Source organism: Gallus gallus, chromosome 20, assembly GCF_016699485.2.
Source record: "Gallus gallus isolate bGalGal1 chromosome 20, bGalGal1.mat.broiler.GRCg7b, whole genome shotgun sequence".
In the NCBI taxonomy this organism is placed as follows: Eukaryota; Metazoa; Chordata; class Aves; order Galliformes; family Phasianidae; genus Gallus; species Gallus gallus.
This window is the reverse complement of record NC_052551.1, coordinates 14,167,441-14,190,996: the sequence shown is the minus strand read 5'-3', so window position 1 is coordinate 14,190,996 and position 23,556 is coordinate 14,167,441. Positions and strand designations below refer to the sequence as shown.

Sequence of the window (23,556 nt, the reverse complement as noted above, 5' to 3'; positions counted from 1 at the left end):
GCCCCTGCTCAGGGACTAGCTGGGCACTGGTCAGCAGGTGTCAAGCAATTGTGACGCCAGGGCCCATGGCTGAAGGACACGGAGCACTACAAGATGGCGACTGAAGGCCGAGGCGTCACATGGTCGTAGCAGAACAGTGCCAGGTTCAACGCCAGCCCCGCGAGACACGGGGGCACCCAGGAACGCTGTACGCAGCTGACCTCGCGGTACAGCTCAAGGGTGCAACGTCACAGCGTCGCTACGCAGCAGACAACGGACGTCGACGTAGCCCGCGCACCCACCCCCAGTATCACGTGACAACCGCTCCTCGTATGGGCAGCTGCCCCATATGCACGGATCACTTCCCTTCCTACCATAGAGTTTGGAGAGATGCTAGCTAGTGTGTCCACGAGAACCCCGGAAGCGGCTGCGTCTGGGGCGGTCCCTCACGAGCGTGGTTTCGGACGGCGGGCAGCAAGATGGCGGAGTGAGTGATGTTGCGGTCGGGCAGCGGGGACGGGTCTCCTGTGCTGGGGCCTGCCAGTGGGGTCCCGCGGGGTGCTGAGGGAACGTACTGCCCGCGGAAGGGGATGGCCCTGGGGGGCACTGGGGCACATGCGGCCCGGAGCCTCGGTGGTGGTGCTGCGCTGCGTAATCACTTACTGCGTCATCCCGACAGGTTTGCAAACGCATCCCATGAGGTCATCAATGTCACCCTCGGCACCACTCTGGCTGCTACCACCAAGCTTGTGATGCCTACACCTGCCAAACCCATTCTTCCCGTTCAGACTGGAGTCCAGGCACAGCAAGAGGAGCAATCCAGTGGCATGACCATTTTTTTTAGTCTTCTTGTATTAGGTGAATGATGAACTGAAAGTTTTTTTTATTCACTCTTAAGCATGCTTTACATAGGAGGATATAGGCTGACTTTAAAAATCATGCTGTTCTGTTTCTCCTCCGGTTTTCTGTCAGTGAAATGGAGTATTGTACAGGCACAGGGATTTAGAAGAGTTGGGTATATATATACCTTTGACTAACTGACCTGCCCAAACCCATGGAAAACTGAGAACCACTGCAGACCTTTTCACATTGATCTCAAAGTGCAAACAATGTTTAATTGGCTTCACATTCCTAATCAAGTGTGTGGTTTGTGTTAATCTGTGGGCATGATGCTGTCAGAATGCTTCATGATGCTTGGATCTGTCTTTGAAGAGAGATTTCAATTTTGATTACTTCTAGACTGTGCTCAGACACTTTGTTACATAAGGCAATATCATACTGTGGGATTTACATGCTCATGTGCTAAAGTCAGCATCTATTTCTTCTGTCTCCTAGGTTTCTAACATTCTTACAAGTGCATGGTTGCCTGCAGATTGCCATAATTATGTTAACGTTGTTACACACCTTTTTTATATACACACACACACACACACACACACAGGCATTCTGAATGGCAGGTGCACACCCAACTTTTCTGTAAGCCTAGGCTGTCATCTTTCATTTCCTTAGTAGAACGCAGCTGTCCTACAGTCTGCTTCGAGCAGTGTTGTAGTCAAAACTGTAACAATAACGGAACTTTCACACTTTCACAGACAGTTAAGTTTCTGTTTTCTTTTGTGTGTATGTATACTTGGTTTTTCCTAAGTAAAGCTATGCTGAGAGAGCCCTTTCTTTGGGCTCTTCAAAGTCTTCAAAGTGATCACTCTTTCTTGTAGCAAGAGGGGAAAAAAAAGAAAACGGCTGCGGAGTTGATAGCAATGCAAAAACTTCTTAAAATAGTTTTGGGGAATAAAAAAATAAATACTTTTTTGTTTCTTTCCCCTACAAATTACTGTTACTAAATGCAGCAAAAAAAAAAAAAAAAAAAAAGCATCTACCCATTTCTAAAATATCTGTTTTCAGGGAGGGTTAATGTTTTCCCTATGGTCAATGGCATATAAGAATTTGAATAAAAACAAAAGTAAAGCCAAAGCAAAATGCAGTAGATCCAAAAACTTGCAAGGTTAAAATAAAATTTCTGAATATGTGCACCTCATAGATTTTAAAAGGGTCATTTGTAATAAAATTTTATTCCTAGGACTTATGAACAGAGCTGTGATTTTTTTGACTGTCTTTCACCCTGTTTATGCCTATGTGATAGCTTGATGAATCTTGAAAGCTTCACCCTCAGGATAGATGAATTGCCTGAACAAAATAGAAAACTGTATGAAAGCTTATTGTTTATAGCTTTTCCCATTCATAATCTCTCATCTAAGAGTGTAGGAAGGATGAAAATAAATGTACAATACTGTTACCTCTGGATGTCATGAGCAGTAAAAAAGCTTTTAAAATGTTCTGAAGTGGAGTAGACTCAGAAGCAGATCTATTCAAAGCTGTGTAGTAATAGTAGTAATAATAATAAATAATAATATAACACTAATGTAAGCAGTAATAGTTTATATCTCAGGTTACTGCTGAAATATTTGTTAATGATTAGAATAAAATACGCGTATTGCAGATGTGCAGGCCAGATGGAATTTCTTTGTCAGATTTTCTTGAACTTGATTAAAACAGGAGAAGAATTGTGCTGGTTTCAACATGTGGGAGACTTTATTTCCTATGGATGAAATACATTACCATACTACAGAACTGAATGTTGAATAAGTAGCTGTCTCATCAGATTAAAATTTTCAGTTTTTAACTACAAGTCAATGTTTTTTTTCTATTTTTATATACTGGCCCTTGCTATACTGGAGTAACTTTTAGCAGTGCCCACTGGTAAATATCTCTGCTGTTTTGGATAAGAACTTGGATGATCTCTGTACTGAGAGGTATTTAAGCAGTTACCCATATTGCCACCTCATAGCCCTACTATTCATGAGCAATAGAGAATATAGAACCAGACTTTTGTGTCCAAAACGTCAAAAAGCAGCCATGAAACTGTTGTAGAATTGGAACTTGCATCCAGAGGAGATAGAACATCTTTGCTTTGGAAGGCTTCCCTACTTGGCCGAACAACACCCTAGATAACGTACTTGATTTTTAAATTATCACTGTTTTGAGTAGGCTGGACTAGATTACCTTGTGATATCTCTTCCAGTGTAAATTTTTCTAATATTTTGATTATCTATTTGAGTAAAGTCCATCTCCTTAAAGAGAGTCAGATGTGGAAATGTGTAGCTTTGAAATTTTGATCGGGGTTATTGTAGTGGAAATGCTGAGTCATGGCCTGAAGCAGCGATGGAGCACCTGGTGGGAAGGCAGGGCCAACCCAGGGAAGCTCAGGTGCATGCATTGTACCTGAGTGATGGAAGGGCTGGAGCCAGGATCCACCCCTTCCCAGACCTCATTTAAAGGTTGGCAGTGGAGGCGAGGGCATCTCTTGTCAGAGATCCTTGCCTACCTGGGGCCTTCCAAAGGTAAGCAGCGCTTTTCCTTTGTTTCTGTATCTCTGCTATAATCGTGGTACTTTCCATCACACTATAGTATTGCAGTTATGTGTATGTGTGCATGTATTTTTTTACTCCAAAAATATACAGATGTTTAAAAAAGAGGTAGGTATTAAAACAGTGTATTCTGTATGACTGTCCTTTTTCACATCTATATTCAGAAAAAAATTTCTTGTAAGCTGAATCAGCTTTAAAAGGTAGTGATAGTAGTATTTTTTAAAAAGTAAATTTTAGGGCATAAAATTATCTTTGTTATTTTCTCTCACTTGTAGATTAATTTAAGTGCTCTGGTGAGAATTAGAAACCTAAGTTTGGATTACTTCCATCAGTGGATTCCGACTAAATCACTAGAAAAAAAATTCTGCATGTATTTTTGAAATACTACTTAAAAGTTTATTTTCTGCTACAACTTCTAAATTTTCTACTTTTTTTTTTCATTCTTTCACAGCTATCTGCATCATATTGGTGCATTTACTGATAAAATACCGACTTCATTTTTTACCAGAAAGTGTAGCTGTTGTTTCTTTAGGTGAGTAACCATGACAGTTTTGTTTTGGTATGTTAATTTAGGGGCAGTCAGTATTATGTAATTGAATAATGTTCAACTCTGTGTCAGTTATCCCTGGAAAAGCAGCAAAGTGAATGCAGTGAAGAAAACAACTAACTCAAGGAATTAAATTGATAGGAAAAAGAATCAAGAAATAAGCATGTATACAGAGACTGGCACAGTAAAATGACGCATGGGCATTATAGGAATGTCCCTACGTAGGTACTTTAGCAACAACTTCTGTTCTTGCCTCTGCAGTGTGGGAAAAGGCACTGCAGGACTCCATGGCAGCCACACTCTGGCCTTCTTTTTCAAATGCTATATGCATTTGTTTTAGTTTCAGTAGGATTATATCTGTATATGTGATTTGATCTAGTTGGGGAGTGTAATTGTATCCTGAAAACTTGCCCTGGGCTACTAGATATTTAATTATCACTCTGCCTGATACTTAACTGTCCTTATAGAACAATGACAAGAACTCTTCCTATGACACGAGATAAAAGAATGGCATTCTTAATAATGATCAAGTGCTTGCCTAATCTGAGTTAAATTTGGAGCATTCCTAAGCCTGCGATTTTATTTTATGATAGTTTCACTCACTTCTATACTGTTACTTCCGACTTATAAATGTGTAAATGAGGAATATATCAGTCCAAATACATTGATTATTTTCTGCTCATAACATCTAATGTAATGTTTAAAGAACCTAGTTTAATTAGCTCCAGGAAATAGTTTTTGCTTCTAGTAGTAGTGAGTTTCATTGACAGCCATTCTGAAAATACAGCACAAAAAAGATGCGTAGCTGTAATCCTAACATAGCATGGAGGAATGTAATATTTGTTGAGCAGTTAATTTTTTGTCTTTCTCTTGAGTTTGCCTGCTGTAAATTTTGGTACCTTCTTCTGTCATATCTCTTAACTGTGTTTTCACACAATTTCACATTAGGAGGAAATAAGCTTTCTTATACTTGTAAGAATCTTCTACCTTCTGGAAAACAGGAATCTTCTGGCATCTTGCATGCTAGATTGATAAGATCTTAGAGCTGTTACTTAAAAGAAAGAAAAATATATTTTACCCAAGATATAACCCCCTTAATTTTAGTTAACTCTATCTAATGCAGATCACATCACATTAGCTGCATAATAGAAGGTGCTTAAGCTTAAAGACTTACATGGTCATGTTTGAAATTTAATATGTCTATGCAGCTGAAAAACACCTCTGAGAAATCTATTATAGTGATAGTATTGTACACACATCTCGTCTTTTTAATAGCAGCATCTGTCAGACTTCATGTGTATTTATGCTTCGATCAGAGCTGCTGCAGGTCATCCTAACTTCTTCATCCCCATAGGAACCATACAGTATTTTCATTCATTATTAATAAACTTCTTCCACTCCTTACCTACTGCCATAGGCAGGTGAGATGTTTTGTATGGTGCATCTTCCAGTGTCTTGAAAGATTTCCGAAGGACTTAACTGTCTCTTCAGTTAAGTCCTCAACCCATAGCCCACAGACTGTGATTTGCCTACTCCCTGGAGCCTGATTTCCCACAGTTGCACTGGAGCTCTTCCCCTTCTGTTAGAAGTGAGTTTAAATCTCCTTTCCTTTAAATTCCCTCAAAACACATTTTTATGTGAGATTTGTCAGTGCTGTTTCATAAAATACTGAGTTTGTTGGAAAATATACTTGAAATCTGTGCCTTTAAGTGTATAAATCCTGGTTGGGTTTTTTGGGTGTTTTGTTTTTTCCCATTTAATATTGATAAGTAATGAAAGTACTTTCTGAGCTCAGAACTTGTATTTAAATGGCATGCAAGTAGCTGTATCTGCATTCTGCCCTCCTTCAGAGAAGAGCAGACCTTTGAGTTCCTTCATTCAAGTTTTGCTCTTTCCATATAAACTATTTCACTGAATAATTATTTCTGTCCTCTGGGACCAATGCCTTCACACATTTCTGTATGAAAGAAGGTTTAAACTTCATGACTTTGTGTGCATATGCATTCACCGGCAGTAATCTGTGTGATGTTGTTTGTAAGACTGTTTGATAGTTACAGCATAGGAGATTAAAAAACGTATGAGTTACAGGAAAACAATACTTAAAGCTTCTCAGCTGCTTCTTACCTTTTGTTCAGTTTATTCCACTTCTGTGCCTCGACATTTGATTATTAAACCTTCATTTTGTAAATAATAAAAATAATACAGAAACAAAGATCTGGAATCTGACTAAAGGCAGATTCCTCCTGACTCCTTGAAAGCAAATGATGACAGGCTAAGAATTATTGTCTTGACTTCCAGAAGAGACCTTGTTAATTTGCAGTTTTGACTTATCTGTTTGAAAATGCGTGGGGGAGAAAAAGATCACAGTAGCCTCCAATCAATGAGTTTGATGCACCCTTCATAAAATTATTCTATACTCCGGTTAGTATTTCTACATATATGTAATTATTTGGGAAACAGTTCTGACTGTCTCCAATCTGCTCAGAATTTGTTGCCTATTTCAATGTCAGTAAGTGCTATGATTTCATTTAGATAAAATTCACTTCTGTAGAGAAGTCTTTGACTTCGCTGAACCTGATTAATGCTGCACATAGCATTAAATGACATGAACATGTGCTATTGCACAGAGATTGAACTAATAACTGCATGATTGGTTAGCGACCTTGCACATAGCAGGGGGGTTGAAACTCAATGATCACTGTGGTCCTTTTCAGCCCAGGCCATTCTATGATTCTGTGGTTCTTTAGAAAGAAGGGGCACATTTTGTTTGAATGCATTTTAGATGAAAAGTCATTTTGAGGAGTTAACCCTGTTACCTTTATAACAGTGAACACAGCACTCTCAATAAGCATGGTCAGTATTTAGATATCTCAAGTGACAATCTTTTGTGTAGGGAAGTTATGTAGTTACATAACATACCAGAAACTTACATCAGACCCAGAAGTGTTTTGTGCTTTAGGAATGAAAGACTTGCTGCTTTATGTTTTGCCTTGTTTATACTTTTAAAATCTTGTTGACTGAGTTAATGGGAACAGTGATATGTTTTGTGATTATTTAAGAATGTTATCTTGTTCTTTCCTAGGTATCATTATGGGAGCTTTTATAAAAATCATAGAGGCCCAGAAGCTGGCCAACTGGAAGGTATATTTGAAGCAGTTAATTTTAAGGACTGTTCTGCAATTAAAATATTTAATATAAGACTGTTAGTAATATTAATTTCTTTTGCTGTAATTTCCAAAATTCAGTATTTTATGCTCTATTTGGAGTTTTTAAAATAATAATACAACCAAATAAGTAAAAAGTAATTAAAGAAGTAGCCCTGGAATAGTTTACTATTATGCAGCCTTTTATTTTTGTGCTAAGAAATGAGAAAGGTTAATGCAATTTTCATTTTCCAATAGGTGTTTTTTTTAATAATATCCTATTTGTGAAGGTTTGATGTTATTTTAATAATCCCAATATCCTTCAAATTATGCTTCATTTTTTTGTTTTGCAGGAAGAAGAAATGTTTCGTCCAAATATGTTTTTTCTGCTTTTGCTTCCACCTATTATTTTTGAATCTGGATATTCACTGCACAAGGTGAGCCCTTGGCAGTCACTCACGTGCTGAGGTCTTGTTTGGAACAGATCCTGCTTTCAATTATCATAGTGAAATCTAGAATAATTGCACTAAATTCTACCATGTTCGTTGTCAGGCAACTAAGAATGCAGAATTTAGGCTTCTTCAACCCAGAATGCAGAGAATGTTAAATGAATGTTGGCAAGGTGACAGGTATTGAACAGAAGTTGTTCTCCTTGGTTGAAGAGGTTCCTTACCTCACTGGGCTGTATAAGGGCTGATGTGAAGAAGAAACACTGGGAAGGAGTGGGATCAGAAGTGGGAAAGGTGGGGTTGCTCCATATGTAAAGAAGGGGAAAAGTGAAAATGTTTTCACTCTGCCTGTGAAGCTGTGTTTCCATGAACATTTCTCATGGTGCTAGTTCTGGCAAAAACAGCTCTTGGCCGCCCTGTGTGCTGTCTTTCTATTTAAACTGTACTGCAGAAGAAGGAGGAAGCCAAGGGTGATAGTAATGACATGAATCGCTACTGTCACTGAAGATGTTTCTCATTCAGAATTGCAAACTAAGAGGTGAACGAGCTATTGGGTTGTTTAAAAGCCTTTTTCTTTCATGCCCTTTCTACAGCAGGTAGATTAATTTTCAGCTCTGTCAAATGAGCAGTGTGTACAAGTGCTTGTGAATATTCAACTGGTCATCTAGGATTTGGTTGGCTGTTCCATTACCACACTGAGGTGGTGCCCAGGGTATCCAAAGTTGTCCTTGAGAGAGCAGATATGCCCTGTCCTGGGATAGCTGAAACCAAGCTAGTGAAATTTATCATCTTTGTAACCCAGCTGTGAATCAGAATCTAATTTACACACCAACATGAAACATGACTTTTGCCTCAGTTCATTTTCACTAATTTATTTACTGTTACTGTGTTCCAGGGCAATTTTTTTCAAAACATAGGCTCCATCACACTATTTTCTGTATTTGGCACAGCAATATCAGCTTTCATAGTAGGTGGAGGAATTTATTTCCTGGGCCAGGTAAGAATAACTACTGTGAAGCACTTACATTTATCCAACTTATTGAAAGTCCATTTTTTATGAACAGATAAACACCAGTGAAAGTAAATTCTTGGATCATGAAGTCTGTCTCTCTGCTATCATGCTAACGCAGAGGCAGTGTTATATAATCCCTTATGTTTTTCATGTTAGAATCAATTAAGACTTGAACTGAGTTTTACTTTCTATTAATAACTTGATCTTCCCATTACAAGGCTGTACCAGAACGTGCCTTCTCTAACAGCCATATTCTAATTTCCACTTTTACTTGTTCTTCTGTTGACAGCTTTCTTTAACTTCTCTGCTTTGGTGTTTCCTCTTTCATTAGCTACAAGTATAGATGATTATGTATTCTCTGAGACTTCATTCAGTTAAGCCAGATAGTCCTTGCTTTTATCTTTGCCTCTTGCATTCCCATTCCTGTGAATGCCTTAGTTCTTTTACTTACTTGTATCTGTTCCAGTTTCATCTGGCCTTTCCTGTTTCTGAGTGACCAGAATTTAACAGGGTAGTGTTAGGTAACATAATTACTATGATCTATGATGAGTACTTGTGATGTAATTAGTTTTTTTTGTAAGAAATAAGCTTAAGATTTGATTAATACTTTAATTTGTAAAACTAGCAGCAAAACACAGTTGATTGTGGGTTTTTTTTTTTTTTTGCCCATTCTTTCAGGCTGATGTAATTTATAAACTCAACATGACAGACAGGTAAGCTCTTGGAGAAATGGTGCAGTATGTGAACTGAAGCACTCATCAAGATAATGCTGTGTAGGGAAAATGTACTGTCGTTGGCCAGCTCTTCAGGTTTCAGTTTGGGTTGCTTATATTCAGTATTGTACATTACACCAACAAATAGATCAGATACTTCTAAACTCTATTCTGATACTCTTATTTCCAAATAGTATCCTTATGCTCAGTTAATTTTCCAAATAGGAAACATACTGTTTTTTAATCAACCCTTAAAGTGAAAATATGTAAACTTTGATTTGTTGGCATGATTAATAGTACATGAAAAAGGAACTTCCTTGTCCAAATAGGGTCTCAAAAGGGATAATGAGTTTTTCAGTATCAGTCGTATAGATTTGTCAAGAACTTGACAAAAAAAATCTATTCAGATTCATAACTCCCTACGGTTAATTAGAGTTCATTCCTATATTAATTGCTTTTTTTGTTCCTGTATTCATTGTTAAGCCAAGTACAAGAGTTTTTGGTTAAAATCTATAATTAAGTCAAATGGCAGGCAGGAAGTGAGACAAGTAAAACATGCACGAACAACAGAAACCTTCATTATTGGTACCAGTGCTTGATTTTTATGCAGCTGAGCAGTCCCATTGCTTTTGTGTTGTCTATCTTATAGCTGTTCCATTTAATGTTGCTTTTTAATACTCCTAAACAGAGTAACACTATGCATGTGTGATATATAGTTTAGGCGGTGTCTTGTTTTTTCTAACTTAATGGTAGTAAGGCATTGGTACTTGTTGAGAGCTGGGAGATATGTGTTTCTCAAACTTCTCTTCCATCTGGACAACAACTTTTCCCTTTGAAAAATAAAATAATCTCTTTTCTCACTTCAATTTCTTATTCATGGGAAGAGAGCGTGACTTTTCACTATGTGTAAACACTGAGACGTATTTGTTACTAACTGTTAATGTGAGCTTACTAGGTATGTATTTTTTTCTTTCATCTACTTTTCTTTTTTGTTGTTTTATGTTCTCCCAGTTTTGCGTTTGGCTCCTTAATATCCGCAGTTGATCCTGTGGCTACCATTGCCATTTTCAATGCCCTCAATGTGGATCCTGTACTTAACATGTTGGTTTTTGGAGAAAGCATTCTCAATGATGCAGTCTCTATCGTCTTGACCAAGTAAGTGTGTTTTCAAATGTGCTACAGATGTGTGGAATGAGCGGTCACTCTTTTTACTCTTAATTGGGTACTGAAATGTATGGGAATTCTTCCATCCACTTTTGGAACAAATAATGTGTTTTTGGTATAATGCTAAAAGAGATCTGTAATGCAAACTGCATAGGCAGAAGAAAACAAATGGCTGTCTTTTTGCAACTCCCTCAGTGCCTCATCAAACCGACCCCAGATTACTGTTTTTTAACTGCAAGTTTATCAGCTATCTTTCCGTCTTAGGATCTTGGCAACAGAAAACCAACGTGGATCCTTTCAGGCTTGCATGAAAATATTTATCTTGCCAAATTTTCAGTTTTATCTCCTTTATCATTGGCTTCTGTCCAGAATCACATTTCAATCCGTAGGCTTACATTAACATCCATGCAGTAGGAACTTAGTTTTATGTGTGTTGGAGCTCTCACAGAGAAAGAGGAAATTGATTTATCCTTTACCCGTGGTGGTTGCACCTAGGGTTGTGGTCAACAGCTCAGAGCCCAAGTAGAGACTGGTGATGAGTGGTGTTCTTCAGGGATCTGTGGTGGGACTGGTGTTATTTAACGTCTTTGGAGATGACATGGACAGTGGGATCGAGTGCACCCTCAGCAAGTTTGCAGATGATGCCAAGCTGAGCAGTGTGGTTGACACACTAAAGGGAAGGGATGCCATCCAGAGGGTCCTGGACAGGCTTGAGAGGTGGGTACATGCCAACCTCATGAAGTTCTGCAAGGCCAAGTGCAAGGTCCCACAGCTGGGCCGGGGCAATCCCAAGCACAAATACAGGCTGGGCAGAGGATGCCTTGAGAGCAGCTCTGAAGAAAGGGATTTTGGAGTGTCAGCTGATGAAAGACTCAACATGAACCAGCAGTGTGCAGTTGCAACCCAGAAAGCCAACTGTATCCTGAGTTGCATTAAGAGAAGCATGACCAGCAGGTTAAGGGAGGTGATTCTGCCTCTCAACTCTGCTCTTCTGAGACCCCATCTTGAGTACTGTATCCAGTTCTAGAGCCCCCAACACAAGAAGGATATTGAGCTTTTGAAGAGGGTCCAGAGGAGGGCCACAAAGATGATCGCAGGAATGGAGCATCTCTCCTACGGGGACAGACTGAGAGAGTTGGGGCTCTTCAACCTGCAGAAGAGAAGGCTTTGGGGGGACCTTATAGCAGCCTTAGAGTACCTGAAGGGGCCTACAGGAAAGCTGGGGACGGACTTTTAATAAGGGCAGGTAGTGACAGGAGGAGCGGTGTCGTTTTTCAATTAACTAATAGCTTTAAATATGGCCACGATCTCTATGGAAGACCATCAAGAGTACGAGCAGTCAAATGGAACATTAGTTAGAAACTACATCTTTTTTTTTTTATCAAAATCTATGAAATATGTTCGTGAAATTCAAAGACATTTCATCTCTTTCCTCTTAAGCAGTTCTTTGTTTTCCTCCAGTGACCTTCTCAACTCTTACTCACACCAAAGTACTTGATGAGAGATGTCCCTGTTCATTTGTTCTTCTCTGAGGATCATATGATCTGCCTTTCCTCTTTCATACCCAGAGTTTCTACCATGGCAAAACGAGCTTTCAAAGTTTGAAAACTGTTATGTAATATTGGGCATTGTCATAGCCTATTTACACCAATCTGAGAATTCCTTAGGAGAGCAATTTTGGATTTCCAGATTGTTAGCAGAAGTAGCTTTCCCTCTGGGGATTATGATAAGATTTGATGTAACATCTTTTGACGTTCCTCTTGCTATATGTATCACAGTAAAAGCCTTTTTAGAGTGGTAGCAACAAAGAAATAAAGTCTTTTTTGTTGTTCCCAAAAGCTGTTGTTTTTTTTGAATCAAGGCTTACAATTTACAACTACTTTTTTTGTATTATTATTTTTTATTATATCCAGCACTGCAGAAGGTTTGACAAGAGAAAATATGTCAGATGTAAGTGGATGGCAAACTTTTCTACAGGCGCTGGGATACTTTCTTAAGATGTTCTTTGGCTCTGCAGCACTTGGAACACTTACTGGCCTTATTTCCGCATTAATATCCTTTTTTAACACATATAAATTGATGAACTCCAACATTCAAGTGGTGTTTCCTCTCCCATATTCTCCTGCATTCCTTAGGGGATATTTTTTAATAAAGACCATTTTGTTGGTTGAGGATTTCTCATGCTTATTTTATTCTTACATTATCGAGCATGGGTATACGTTAAGTTGCATTAGATTTTTATGAACATAATTAAGGTCTGAAATGCTGTATAGTAGCTTATATTATGTGCAGCGGAGTGTAATAAAATATGGTCATTGTTTTGTAAATTCAAAATAAATTAATTCAGTTTCAGTATTGAAACAAACATAGCTCCTTATTTACATATATAAAACAGTTAGTTAAAAAATTTTAAAAAATGCTTCTTTTCCCAATGGCTTTTGAGTCAGACCAGCTCATTTGTCTGTATGTATTCGGTTAGCTGAAGATGGATACTGTTCTATTTGGTTTCATATTGGGTTTTATTTTGCCCTTTCCACTTGCATGAACTGGTTGCTAAATAACCCAGAAGCTTCTCTGCTGAGATAAGGAGGGATGTTTGTTTAAGTTGGGCACTCTTGCTGAGAGCTTGCTTTAATGTTAACACTGCATTTACTGTAGGTAATTTTTTGTTCTAGGCTCATGCAACAGCTACTCATGTCATCTGGAACATACTGTTAAGCACCTTGTTTGTAAATAACAAGAACAGAGTGTCTGATTAAATACAGACATGTTTCTTCTTCTGGTTCATTAGCCTGATTCCATGAACTTTTAAATCACTCCATATATCACAACAAAAGAGGATGACAGATGCTTAATATTTCTTTCACTGATACGTGAATGATACCAAGACAAAGGAAAAAGCAGCTCATTTGCCTTATTACAGGTTTTGTGCCTCAGAATATTAGATTTCCCACAAATGTGCAAAATTTCAATGTAGCAAAAGAAATCTCTTAGTAGTTGCCAGCAAATAAACACAATTGAAGGTTGTTGCTGGTTCATGACTATATTCTTCCTGTGAACATCCATGTCACAGGTGTATTAGCCTCTGAATTTTAGTGCAGATAACACAAAGCCAAATTGCTACCCTAGTCTAATGTCCACACTTATGACTTACAAATGTAAAGTAAGTTTTAAATACCTTAAATATGAAAAGTATGTTATGTGTTTAAAAAAAAAAAAAAAAAAAAAACACAACCAACCTACTATTTTACTTTGTTGTTTCATACCTCTACTCTGTTTTTTGGAAAGCCTTTAGTAGTTACTTAACAGTTCTCTGTGGCATATTTACAATAGTTTTGAAGAAATTTCAAAGACTGAATGTGTAGAGAAAGATCCCTTCTGGATGTTCGGCATGCTGCTGTCAGTATTGTATAGGTAGCATAGTAGAAGAACTTCTCTAAGTCTGTCTATTCTGATAAAATCTACAGCTCGTAGAAGTCTATAAACCCCCCCCTTGTAAGAAATTACTAATCTTTACATGCTTGAGCCATGGGGCAACTTGTTGGCTTTGTTAGATATTCAGCAGATACATTACATTAACATTAAGCACCCCATTGTTTTATAATGGAACTATATAAGTTAAAAAAAATCTAAAGAAAGATTTTTGCTTACCTTTTCCATAACATTTTTGTGTGCACGTGCTAAAGCACATTGATTTAAGAAAGACACCCTCTCTAGAGTTTGGAATGATGATTATCTTTGCTTACCTTCCTTATGGACTTGCAGAAGGTATCTCACTCTCAGGTGAGTAGCAAAACAATTATTTGCAAATTCTCTGGTAAGTTTTGAGTATTTGTTATCTGTGTCTAAGAGAGCCTCTATTTTGTTGTTGTTTGTTTTTTTTTAATGTTTTCTCATTTAATCTGTGCTCTTAATTTTGACCTTGCCTTACTTCAGGGAAATATTTTTTATTAAATGTTACGGATGCATAGAAAAGATAATTTAGTTTTCATAGGAATTAGCTTATCCAACATAAATAGTAGTATTCTCTCCAGTTATCTCTGCCTACCACAGAAGAAAGATTTCATCTGCATGCTGCAGAGTTTGGCTCCATTAGCTAACTTAGGTAATGTCTAACCTACTACCCTGTAGCTGTCTTTCTGCACATTCTTCTGTGCCATTGGATAAGTCAGCTGAGACCAACCAATGAGTATTGCAGGTATATATCTCTGAACACTTGGCAGAAATTTGCTGAGGGCCAGGAGAAGAGGTTTACAGGTGAACTTTTTCCATTATTTTGTAGAATTGAGTAGAGAGACAGGGTTCCAGTTCTGCTGCACGACCATCATTTCTGACCTCTGGTGACTTAAGTGTTTTTTTTTTTTTTTTTTTAAAGATAGTCAGTTCCCTGTCTCATTTCTCAAAGGAAGGTGGGAAGGGATAGTCAGTTCCCTGTCTCATTTCTCAAAGGAAGGTGGGAAGGGATGCAATAGTTAATGTAATTCATAGGAACCTGCTTGGTTCCTTTTTTTATTTTTGTTTTTTTTAACATACTGGTATATTTTTAAGTTCATTAAAAGATATTTGCTCTACAACTTAGTGTGTATGGTGAGAACATAAGTTTGTGAAATTTTTTTTATAAACAGTCTGCAGGTATGAAATCAGTGTTTCTGATTTTCTGAAAATATGCGTGCATGCTTCTGTAAATATTTTGGAGTGGGCCTATAGCAATATTTATCAGCATACCTTCACTGATACCAAGGGATTTTTGTTTTGTTGTTGTTGACTTTTTTTTTATTATGTATGAAGATATGGCATGAAATCATGGTATTTACACAACTGAGATATATAATGCTAATGCAAACATTCCATTCTGCCCACTTGCATCTAGAATGGTTCTGTGTGTATAGACAAGGAGCACATACACAGGGGTAAAGAAATTATCTGAAATATTAGCAAACACTTTGATGTACTGAAACGCTTATGTTGCTATAAACAGAGATTTTTCCTTGTGAAAAGATCATGCTGGAATATCTCAGCACATGGCCTTTTCTACTTCTACTTTACACTGTTTCTGAATTTAAAGAACAATAATAAATATTACAGAATTTGTGCTGTTGCATTATATAACAAACATACATACACTGGTATACAGTGAAGAAGTAGTAGCATTCCTAATCAGATGGTCTTGGGATATTGGAGGCTCTGTGTCATTTTATTTGTGAAGACTCTGATTCACTCAAGCATCTTCAAGAACGAATTCTCAAGAAATAACAAATTTAGCAGGCCTTATGTCACCTCCATTTGAAACAAAGGATTATTCTCACTCTACCTTGGCTAGTCTCATCCTTCCAGTTTTGTTAATCTGGGCCACCCTGGACACATAGCTCTAGCCAAGTAATTTTGGTCCTTTATATTTTCTGTGGTTTGGGCTAACTAGGCATACTACCAAATGTCATCCTGTCCTCTTGAGATTTGCGTTGTAGCTGATTTCTTCTGAGTTACATTGTTGATTTTTGATCAGTTCTGTGACAAGAAGTACTGTAGTTGTTCTTGAAGTATATTGCTATATTTGCACAATTCTCACTACCATCTCAAATGATATTCTACTCAGATGCAAGTCTATGCAGCAAACATGAAGATGTTTAAAACTTCCTTTAAGATATCTAGCTCCCTATGAATAGTGAACAATTGACAGTATCTGTGATGTGTCCAGAGCAGTTAGAGAAGTAGGTTGAAATTCAGATTATTTCCATAAGTTACCCAGCACGGTGAAGCAAGGTAGATGGAAAAACTGCTGACACAAATCAAAGATGCAAGAATACAGTGAAATCTGAGACGGCTCTTCATGCCTGTGGTACCAGTTGCTGTACATCTGTCCAAACTGTGCGTGTTGTTAGGCAACTCAACTATATAGTGGTAAATTTTCCCATAACTGATGGCTATTTTTACTCTCTGAAATAACCTGTAGTAGCTACTTTGGTGTCCTGTCAGTTGGAAGCAATGGACATTCTGCACAGTAGCATTCCTTAAGGCCTTATGCATCAGGTTGTATCTTGTAAAAGGACATTTCTGCTCAGAATTCTCAAATCTCAATAGCTTTTCTTGTTCTTAGACTGATAACAAACTGTAAGTACACCTGTGTGGTGCTATTCCTCCTTAACTTTTAATGACTTGGTATACCATACTGGAAATGGATTCAACCCAGGCCCTGTTGGTCTCATTCTGCTTCTGGTGGAGTGATTGGGACTGACTGATCAGCAGGTAGGGATGAATTACTTTTCTGGGAAAATGAAATCATACAGTCCTCTAGCCCCGCTGCTCTCAAATTGTTCTTACTCCTTTTTTTGATCACACCTGTCTGCCTGTTAGTAGAGTGAAAGGCAGGAAAACCTTTCAAGAAACAAGTTTATTTCCTTCACTTCTGTGGGAAAGCAGTGACTACAGGGATTTATATTAGCTTGCAATTGACCTGTTTTGGACCTCCTAGTATTTAATATATCCAGCAGAATGAAATCAGTGTGAATATCAGCGGTAAGAGAAACCTCACTCATTGCTTCAAAAGCTTTTGTGTTAGTATAGAGTGTAAGCACACGCTACTTTCAGTTTACAAGTTAATCTGTATTTGATTACTGCATTTTATTTACAGGTATCATGGCAATCCTATTCTCTGGCATCGTGATGTCCCACTATACACACCATAACCTCTCCCCTGTTACACAGATATTAATGCAGCAGACATTGAGAACGGTTGCTTTCATGTGTGGTATGTGCTACCTACAGTGTATCTAATATAGTTTAAAAATTGATTTGCCTAAAATGGTGGTTCCAAGGGTAGCAGGAGAGATGTCAGTTTTCCTCCTGCTGTTCATATGTTAGTGGTACATGTCTTTAAGAGAAGGCTACCTAGTAGTGGATGCTGGAAGGCAGTCAAAAGTCACCTTTCCTGATGTACTGGATAAAACATCCAGTAAATCTACACCTCCCATCCTGCAGGCTCCTGCTAAGATTTGCAACAAGGCTGATAACCCAGGAGAGATCTCTGACTCCTATGTTCTTCTGCAAAAGGACTGGGTTTTTTTTGTGTGTTGGAAAGTCAGGAAATACTTGTTTTCTGCACCATATATAGTAACTTACAATGGGAATACAAAAGGTTTTACAGAACTGTATATTTAAAGTGCAACTTCTCTTTTTCAGAAACGTGTGTTTTTGCATTTCTTGGCCTGTCGATTTTTAGTTTTCCTCACAAGTTTGAGATGTCCTTCGTCATCTGGTGCATAGTAGGTATTTCTTTCAAAAATGTTTAGGTGCTTTTCTGTGTGTTTGTGGAGAAAAATAAAACCTTGCACTTAAAATATTTTAAGCTATTTGTTAGGTTTTATAGTTTTTTACGGAATACACTATTATAATTGTATTTATTGCATGAAGTTAATTCTTACTGATAGCATGAAGTTACTCTTTCTGTTCTTAGCACTGTGGTGTATGTATACATCGTCCTGGTTTAAGGGGTTACAGTTTACTGTTATTTTGAGTACTAATAAGGAAAAGAACCCTGCTTATTTTGATTTATTAAAATAATCTCAGAAGTCATTTCCCTCAGGAAAACAATCCTGAGTTTCTATGCATTTTTAGCATCGTATGAAGGATTTGTGTGAATTTAGTCCACGTATTACTACTTCACTGTGAGCTCCCCTTCTTCAGAGGTAGTACTTTCTCAAAACTTCTTTAATGTCTGTTCATTCTTTGACTCTATTCTCAATTCCTTCATTTTGTATTTCAGAGTAGCTTTTGTTTCACATGGAACTTACCTACGTAGTTTGCTATTGTCATTATTTAACCAAAACATGAAAAATGCATTCTCTTTGCAGATTGGAAAGAGGGAAATTTCTAGTCACGTACCTCAATGCACACTAGTTTGTTTTAGCCCATGGTCCAAGGAAAGAATTGTTTTCTACAATATACAGATAATTTTATCCGCATGGAGAACTGCTCTCAGTGCATTACACATATGTACCCAACTTCCTTAACTAATATATATCTAAGGTGTGACACTTCCTTCTAGCATTGCCCTCACAGCCGTAATGCAAATTGAATAATTTTGGGGTGATTCATAAAGGAAAACAGCAGAGGCCTTCAAGAATCCTGCTGACTAATTCTAGTATATTTACCTTGTCAAGGTATGTTTGTTGTGGAGCTTACAAAGCAGCACCATTGTGAGTAACCGTTTTTCTGAGTTAATTTTCACTGTATTCATTGACTATCTGTCATTAAAGCAATAGTACTTTTTTGTTGCTTAGATGTGTGGTGTATTTTACAGCTGTATCCAGTAAAGTGCTGAGGAACTGAATTGCATGCTATTTGTTTGGCTTCTGGCCATTTTCTCTGAGGAACTGGTCCATGGAAGGCAATAGAAACACTGCTTTGACTGTTAGCAGCTGTGCCAAAAGAACAATTAAAGGAGCTGAACTGAGGGAAACATATACCCAAAATAATTCTTGGTCTCCCTGGAATGCCTTCTGGGTTTCATTTATTTATCAGAAGTAAAATAGAGTCTAGTCAGTGACGAATCTGGTTTAAATTCAGTTAAGCAGACAAAATGTTTAAACTAACTAATGCTGACAGATTTGTGGGTTTTTTTGATGATTTAGGAGCACACCTATTTATGAGACTTCTGGGTGGGAAGGGTGTATTACTGTTAGCTTGTACAAGCTAAATGCAATGCAATTTGGGCCTATGTGACCGTAACACATCAGGTGGTCTTTTGCTTTGGTTTTTGTTTTTCAGGTACTTGTTCTGTTTGGTAGAGCAGTGAATATTTTCCCCCTTTCCTACCTACTCAACTTTTTCCGTGATCATAAAATCACACCTAAAATGATGTTTATCATGTGGTTTAGTGGTAAGTTACAACTCAAACTATGGAGGACTGGAAAAAATGTTTTATCTCTCTTTCCTTGTGTGGACTGTTTTGGGAGGAACTGGTTTTCCACCCTTGGAAAACTGAACATTTGCACCATTCTCAAACCCAAATGCAATTGGTATGTTCTCTTTCCCTTTTGTTTTAGAAAACAATGCAGTATAGATCCCAACTAAAACTTTTCTTCAAAGAATCCAGTTTTCTAAAGATCAAACAGCTCAGTTTGAAAAGAAATACCTCTGATTCATTTTAAGATGATAACCAAGTAACAGATAAGTGAACACGGTATAGGATCGTAAAAATCTTGAAAGTGGAGGATTCCTGTTGAATTAACAGGGTGCTAGAGACCAGCATTGGTGCTGATTCACTCTTCACTGATTTATTCTTCTCTCTGCAGGTTTACGTGGTGCAATTCCATATGCACTCAGCCTCCATTTGGGCTTGGAACCAATAGAGAAGCGTCAGCTCATTGGGACAACTACAATCATCATAGTGCTGTTCACAGTTTTGCTGCTGGGAGGAGGAACTATGCCCCTTATCAGACTGATTGACATTGAAGACTCTAAAGCACGCAAGAGGAACAAAAAGGACGTTAACCTTAGCAAGACGGAGAAAATGGTATGTTGTTGTTTTATTCACATAATTATTTTTTTCATTTTCAAAGAAGACTAGTATGATATCTTTTTACTAAAAAGTAAAACAAAATTAATGGAAGCATGGTAGAAAAAAACGAAGTAGTAGCATTTTAAAGTATCCCAACGAGCTTGGTTAGCATGTACACAAGTAACTGCTTAGACATAGGGGTGAGAAGCTTTGTCTCTTAACTCATTCTAATTATAAATGAACCCATACAAATTAAAGTAAGCTTAAAATGTAAAGCAGATGTTACAGGATAGATTGAGTCGCCCACAGACAGAAAGTAACTAGTATATTGTGAGTCAGGAATTAATAATAGAAGGCAGATAGGAATTATTTTGAAAAAGTCAAAGCAAAGGCCTCAAGAAAGTGGTAACAACAGCACCACTGTGTCTGGATTTTATTTTAAGGCAGATTCTGGCCTTAAAATAATCAGAAATGCTGAAGAAAACTAAAGTCCAGTCTGAAAACTCATCTGCTGAAGACAGGAGTACATGAAGTATCATTTAAGTATTTTCCTCTTTTGGTCCCGAACCATACAACAATGCATGCAGAGAATTGTTTTGTGGATCAGAAAAACAGCTTCTCATGGGATGAGGCTTTATAAAGTTTGTAGCTTTCAGAATTAGCTTACTCTGTCTATGGAGGCAGATGTGTATAGAAAAAGTGCAGGTAATGTGGTATGCTCTAATATAGGGTTTTTTTTTGCAGTGAGATGATGACACAAAAGCGTTGTTTGCTATATATACTCATTGCCCAGATCATAAGAAGAAGCTTGCACACTAGAAATCCCTTCTTAGCAATAACAGCAGTAGAAAACTATAGAGTATTTTAAGCCTTTTGGCATGAAAAATGAAGGTGACTCTGGGAATCAACAGTTGGACAGATTTGTGCAGCTGTAAGCCCTGGTAGGCTGAGGTGATTTTTTTTTCCTTTTGTTCTGGCATAGGAATTGACTGTGAAAAGGGGGACAGCAGAAGGGGGTGAAACAAGTGGGAGGAAATAAACTGCCTTTTTTCTCAGGTTATTGCAATACCTGTGATATTTCTAGGGAAATACCATAGAATCTGAGCATTTATCAGAGCTCACAGAGGAGGAATATGAAGCCCAGTACATAAAACGCCAAGACCTCAAAGGGTTTATGTGGCTTGATGCTAAATATTTGAATCCTTTCTTCACCAGAAGACTCACACAAGAAGTAAGTCTTTCTTGTTTTCTTTAAGCAAAACTGTGGTAGAGTTGGCTCTCATTTCACGCTGTACCATTCAAAGGTCACAGTGCAACTATACAACTTCTACACAAGGGGTAGTGAGCCATCTAATGCCTTACTTGTGCACATGTAGAGCAGCTGTAATTAAAAGCTGCACTGTAAAATTGCTGGTTGGATTAAATGGATTTTTCTGCCGAGCACAGCTTTTTGCTTGGAATTATGGACAAAGATTGCAACCTTCATTTTTTAGATTTTTTTCATTATGAGGTGAAGACTCTGAAGCTGTAAATGCAAAATGACACCTGGCTGAACACATAGCTTAACACTGGGTAGCTCTGAGAGATATGAATACTGTGCCATTTTTACTCCAGGCCTTAGAAGCCTGATATTCCTTGTCTACATAATTCACTGTTTTTTCCCTGTCTAATTTGAATTAAGCATTTTTGCCGTGAGATTGAAGATTTTGTGTAAAGTATGTATATTCCATTTTCTTAGTCTGCTCAAACATATAATTTTTCTGATATTTTGTACTTTAAAAAGAACACTTTAAGCACTCTTTCACAAAAGCCAAAGGGTTTTTTTTTTTTCTTTTGCAAAACAAGGAGTGAATCAGGAAATCAAGAAATTGCATTTGATTTGTAATTGGTAGCCAATAACACAGGCTGATAGAAAAGTATATGAACTGCCAAAGCAGGTCACAAGCTTTCTGCTGTCTCTGGGAACATGTTGAGAAGAGTGAGATTCAAAAACATGCCTTCTAGACAGCTCTGGAATTGTTGAAATCCACAGAGGAAGACTGTAGAAAACAAAGAAAAATCTCTCTCATAAGTATCGTCCCTGGAAGTAATTGATGGCTGATGGAGCATTTGACGTGTTTTGTACACTTAGAGACCAGAAGCAGATTATTTCATGAGGAGTACACTTAACTCATCATTCTGTTTTGCTCTCTGACAAACAAGTTGTGTTATGGCTCAGTGACAATGTTTTCTTGTGCCTTAGGACTTGCATCATGGGCGCATACAGATGAAAACTCTGACAAACAAATGGTATGAAGAGGTACGGCAAGGACCCTCGGGCTCTGAAGATGATGAGCAAGAGCTGCTCTAGCAGACCGAGGGAGGAGCACAGGGAGTTTATCATTAGACTTTAGAAAGTGAATTTAAGTATTAAGAGCGTAACTGCACAAAAGCTTCTGATTTTGGGCATATCTTGTTCTATATGTTTAAACATCAAAAAGCGGATCTACTCTGCTTGGTATTACTAGCCAATGACTGAGGCCCTTAAGTGTCAGACTCTGGACTGAATGAAGAACTTTTTGGATTTTACATCACAGCAAATTTAATGCAGCCTATGAAAAAACTGGAAACATCTGCCATGAAATAATAACGTTGTTTAATGTGGGTCCTATTATAAAGCCTGCTGTGAGTGTTTGAAGTACAGAGCCATCGTATGACTGCAAAATAGGATGAGTTGCAGCTTGTTTTTTTTTCTTTTAAAATATGTACCGATTCACATGGAGAGGCTTGACAGTTTAAGCTATGTGTTTGTTTCAGCACTAGTAAGGGAATCTGGCTGGAATAAATTCATGATTTATAAGACTTACAGGATCAAAGAATGATTTGGGTTCGAAGAGACCTTAGAGATCATCCAGTTCCAACCTCCCCTGCCTCGGGGGCATAGAAGGCCACAGACTTGCACATTTTGAATCCAGAGAAGATCATTACCTTGACAAATAGCAGATGCTGTACACAAAGAAGAATTAGTACCTCTGTATTTCTGTCATATAAAATTGTCTTGGTATCTATTTAATGGGATGTTTTATTTTTATATTCTGAGATGTCATCATAATGATTACTGTGGATTAGGCATGACTTGCAAGAGGGGGGGATAGTATGACATTAAAACTGCATTTTCAAATGCAGTTCCATAACGCTTTTTTATTTTGCTAAAGGCAGTTGCAGTTGGTTTCCTCTAGTTGGTAGTTGCTCCTTGCTAGCACAGTGACTTCAAGACTAGGCAAAAGAAAAGCTGTTGCTTTCTCAAATTCAGGAAGCATTCCTAACACTCTGGAACTCACTAGCAGACTTCTTGAATTGTAGTGGAATCAAAGGCAACATTTTCCCCATTGTTACTTTGAAGAATTAAGTGTGTACGTGGGGAAGGAGGAGTTTACAAAAATGTAATGTAGATATGAAAGGTTTAATATTGGACATCACTGAAGCATCCTTAGTTGGGAAGTGCCAAACAGTTTCCAGTCGGTTGTCCTTTTAGTATGATTTTTCTCTCCTGCTAATGCTGTTTCTTAAGCAGTATTTTAGTTTTTCTACTTCGTGTAGTCTGTTTGCTCATATTACATACACCTGAACAGACAACAAGTTTTGTTGT

The 23,556-nt window shown here is 37.7% G+C and overlaps 1 protein-coding gene across 8 annotated transcripts; it reads left to right on the top strand.

Moving 5' to 3' along the window:
- The first annotated feature begins 414 nt into the window (after positions 1 to 414).
- Positions 415 to 22,975, top strand: SLC9A8 (solute carrier family 9 member A8). 8 transcript variants are annotated; one of them, XM_015296413.4, is made up of 17 exons: positions 415 to 466; positions 659 to 837; positions 3,856 to 3,936; positions 7,034 to 7,092; positions 7,448 to 7,531; positions 8,439 to 8,540; positions 9,234 to 9,268; positions 10,280 to 10,423; positions 12,346 to 12,484; positions 14,110 to 14,215; positions 17,061 to 17,177; positions 17,609 to 17,691; positions 18,589 to 18,624; positions 19,196 to 19,307; positions 19,723 to 19,943; positions 21,013 to 21,159; positions 22,171 to 22,975. In XM_015296413.4, exons 1-17 carry the CDS (start codon positions 459 to 461, stop codon positions 22,276 to 22,278), a joined length of 1,761 nt encoding a protein of 586 aa, XP_015151899.1. In that variant the 5' UTR covers positions 415 to 458; the 3' UTR covers positions 22,279 to 22,975. The 8 variants fall into 8 exon arrangements, with proteins under 8 accessions (XP_015151899.1, XP_015151900.1, NP_001034364.2 ...); XM_015296414.4 differs by lacking the exon at positions 17,061 to 17,177; NM_001039275.3 differs by lacking the exon at positions 18,589 to 18,624.
- Positions 22,976 to 23,556: the final 581 nt, after the last annotated feature.

Excerpts from the sequence above, each read along its gene's own strand:
- SLC9A8 (XM_015296413.4), top strand. Across the intron at positions 17,178-17,608 it reads AACGGTTGCTTTCATGTGTG|AAACGTGTGTTTTTGCATTT; the intron begins GTATGTGCTACC and ends TCTCTTTTTCAG. Across the intron at positions 21,160-22,170 it reads CCAGAAGACTCACACAAGAA|GACTTGCATCATGGGCGCAT; the intron begins GTAAGTCTTTCT and ends CTTGTGCCTTAG.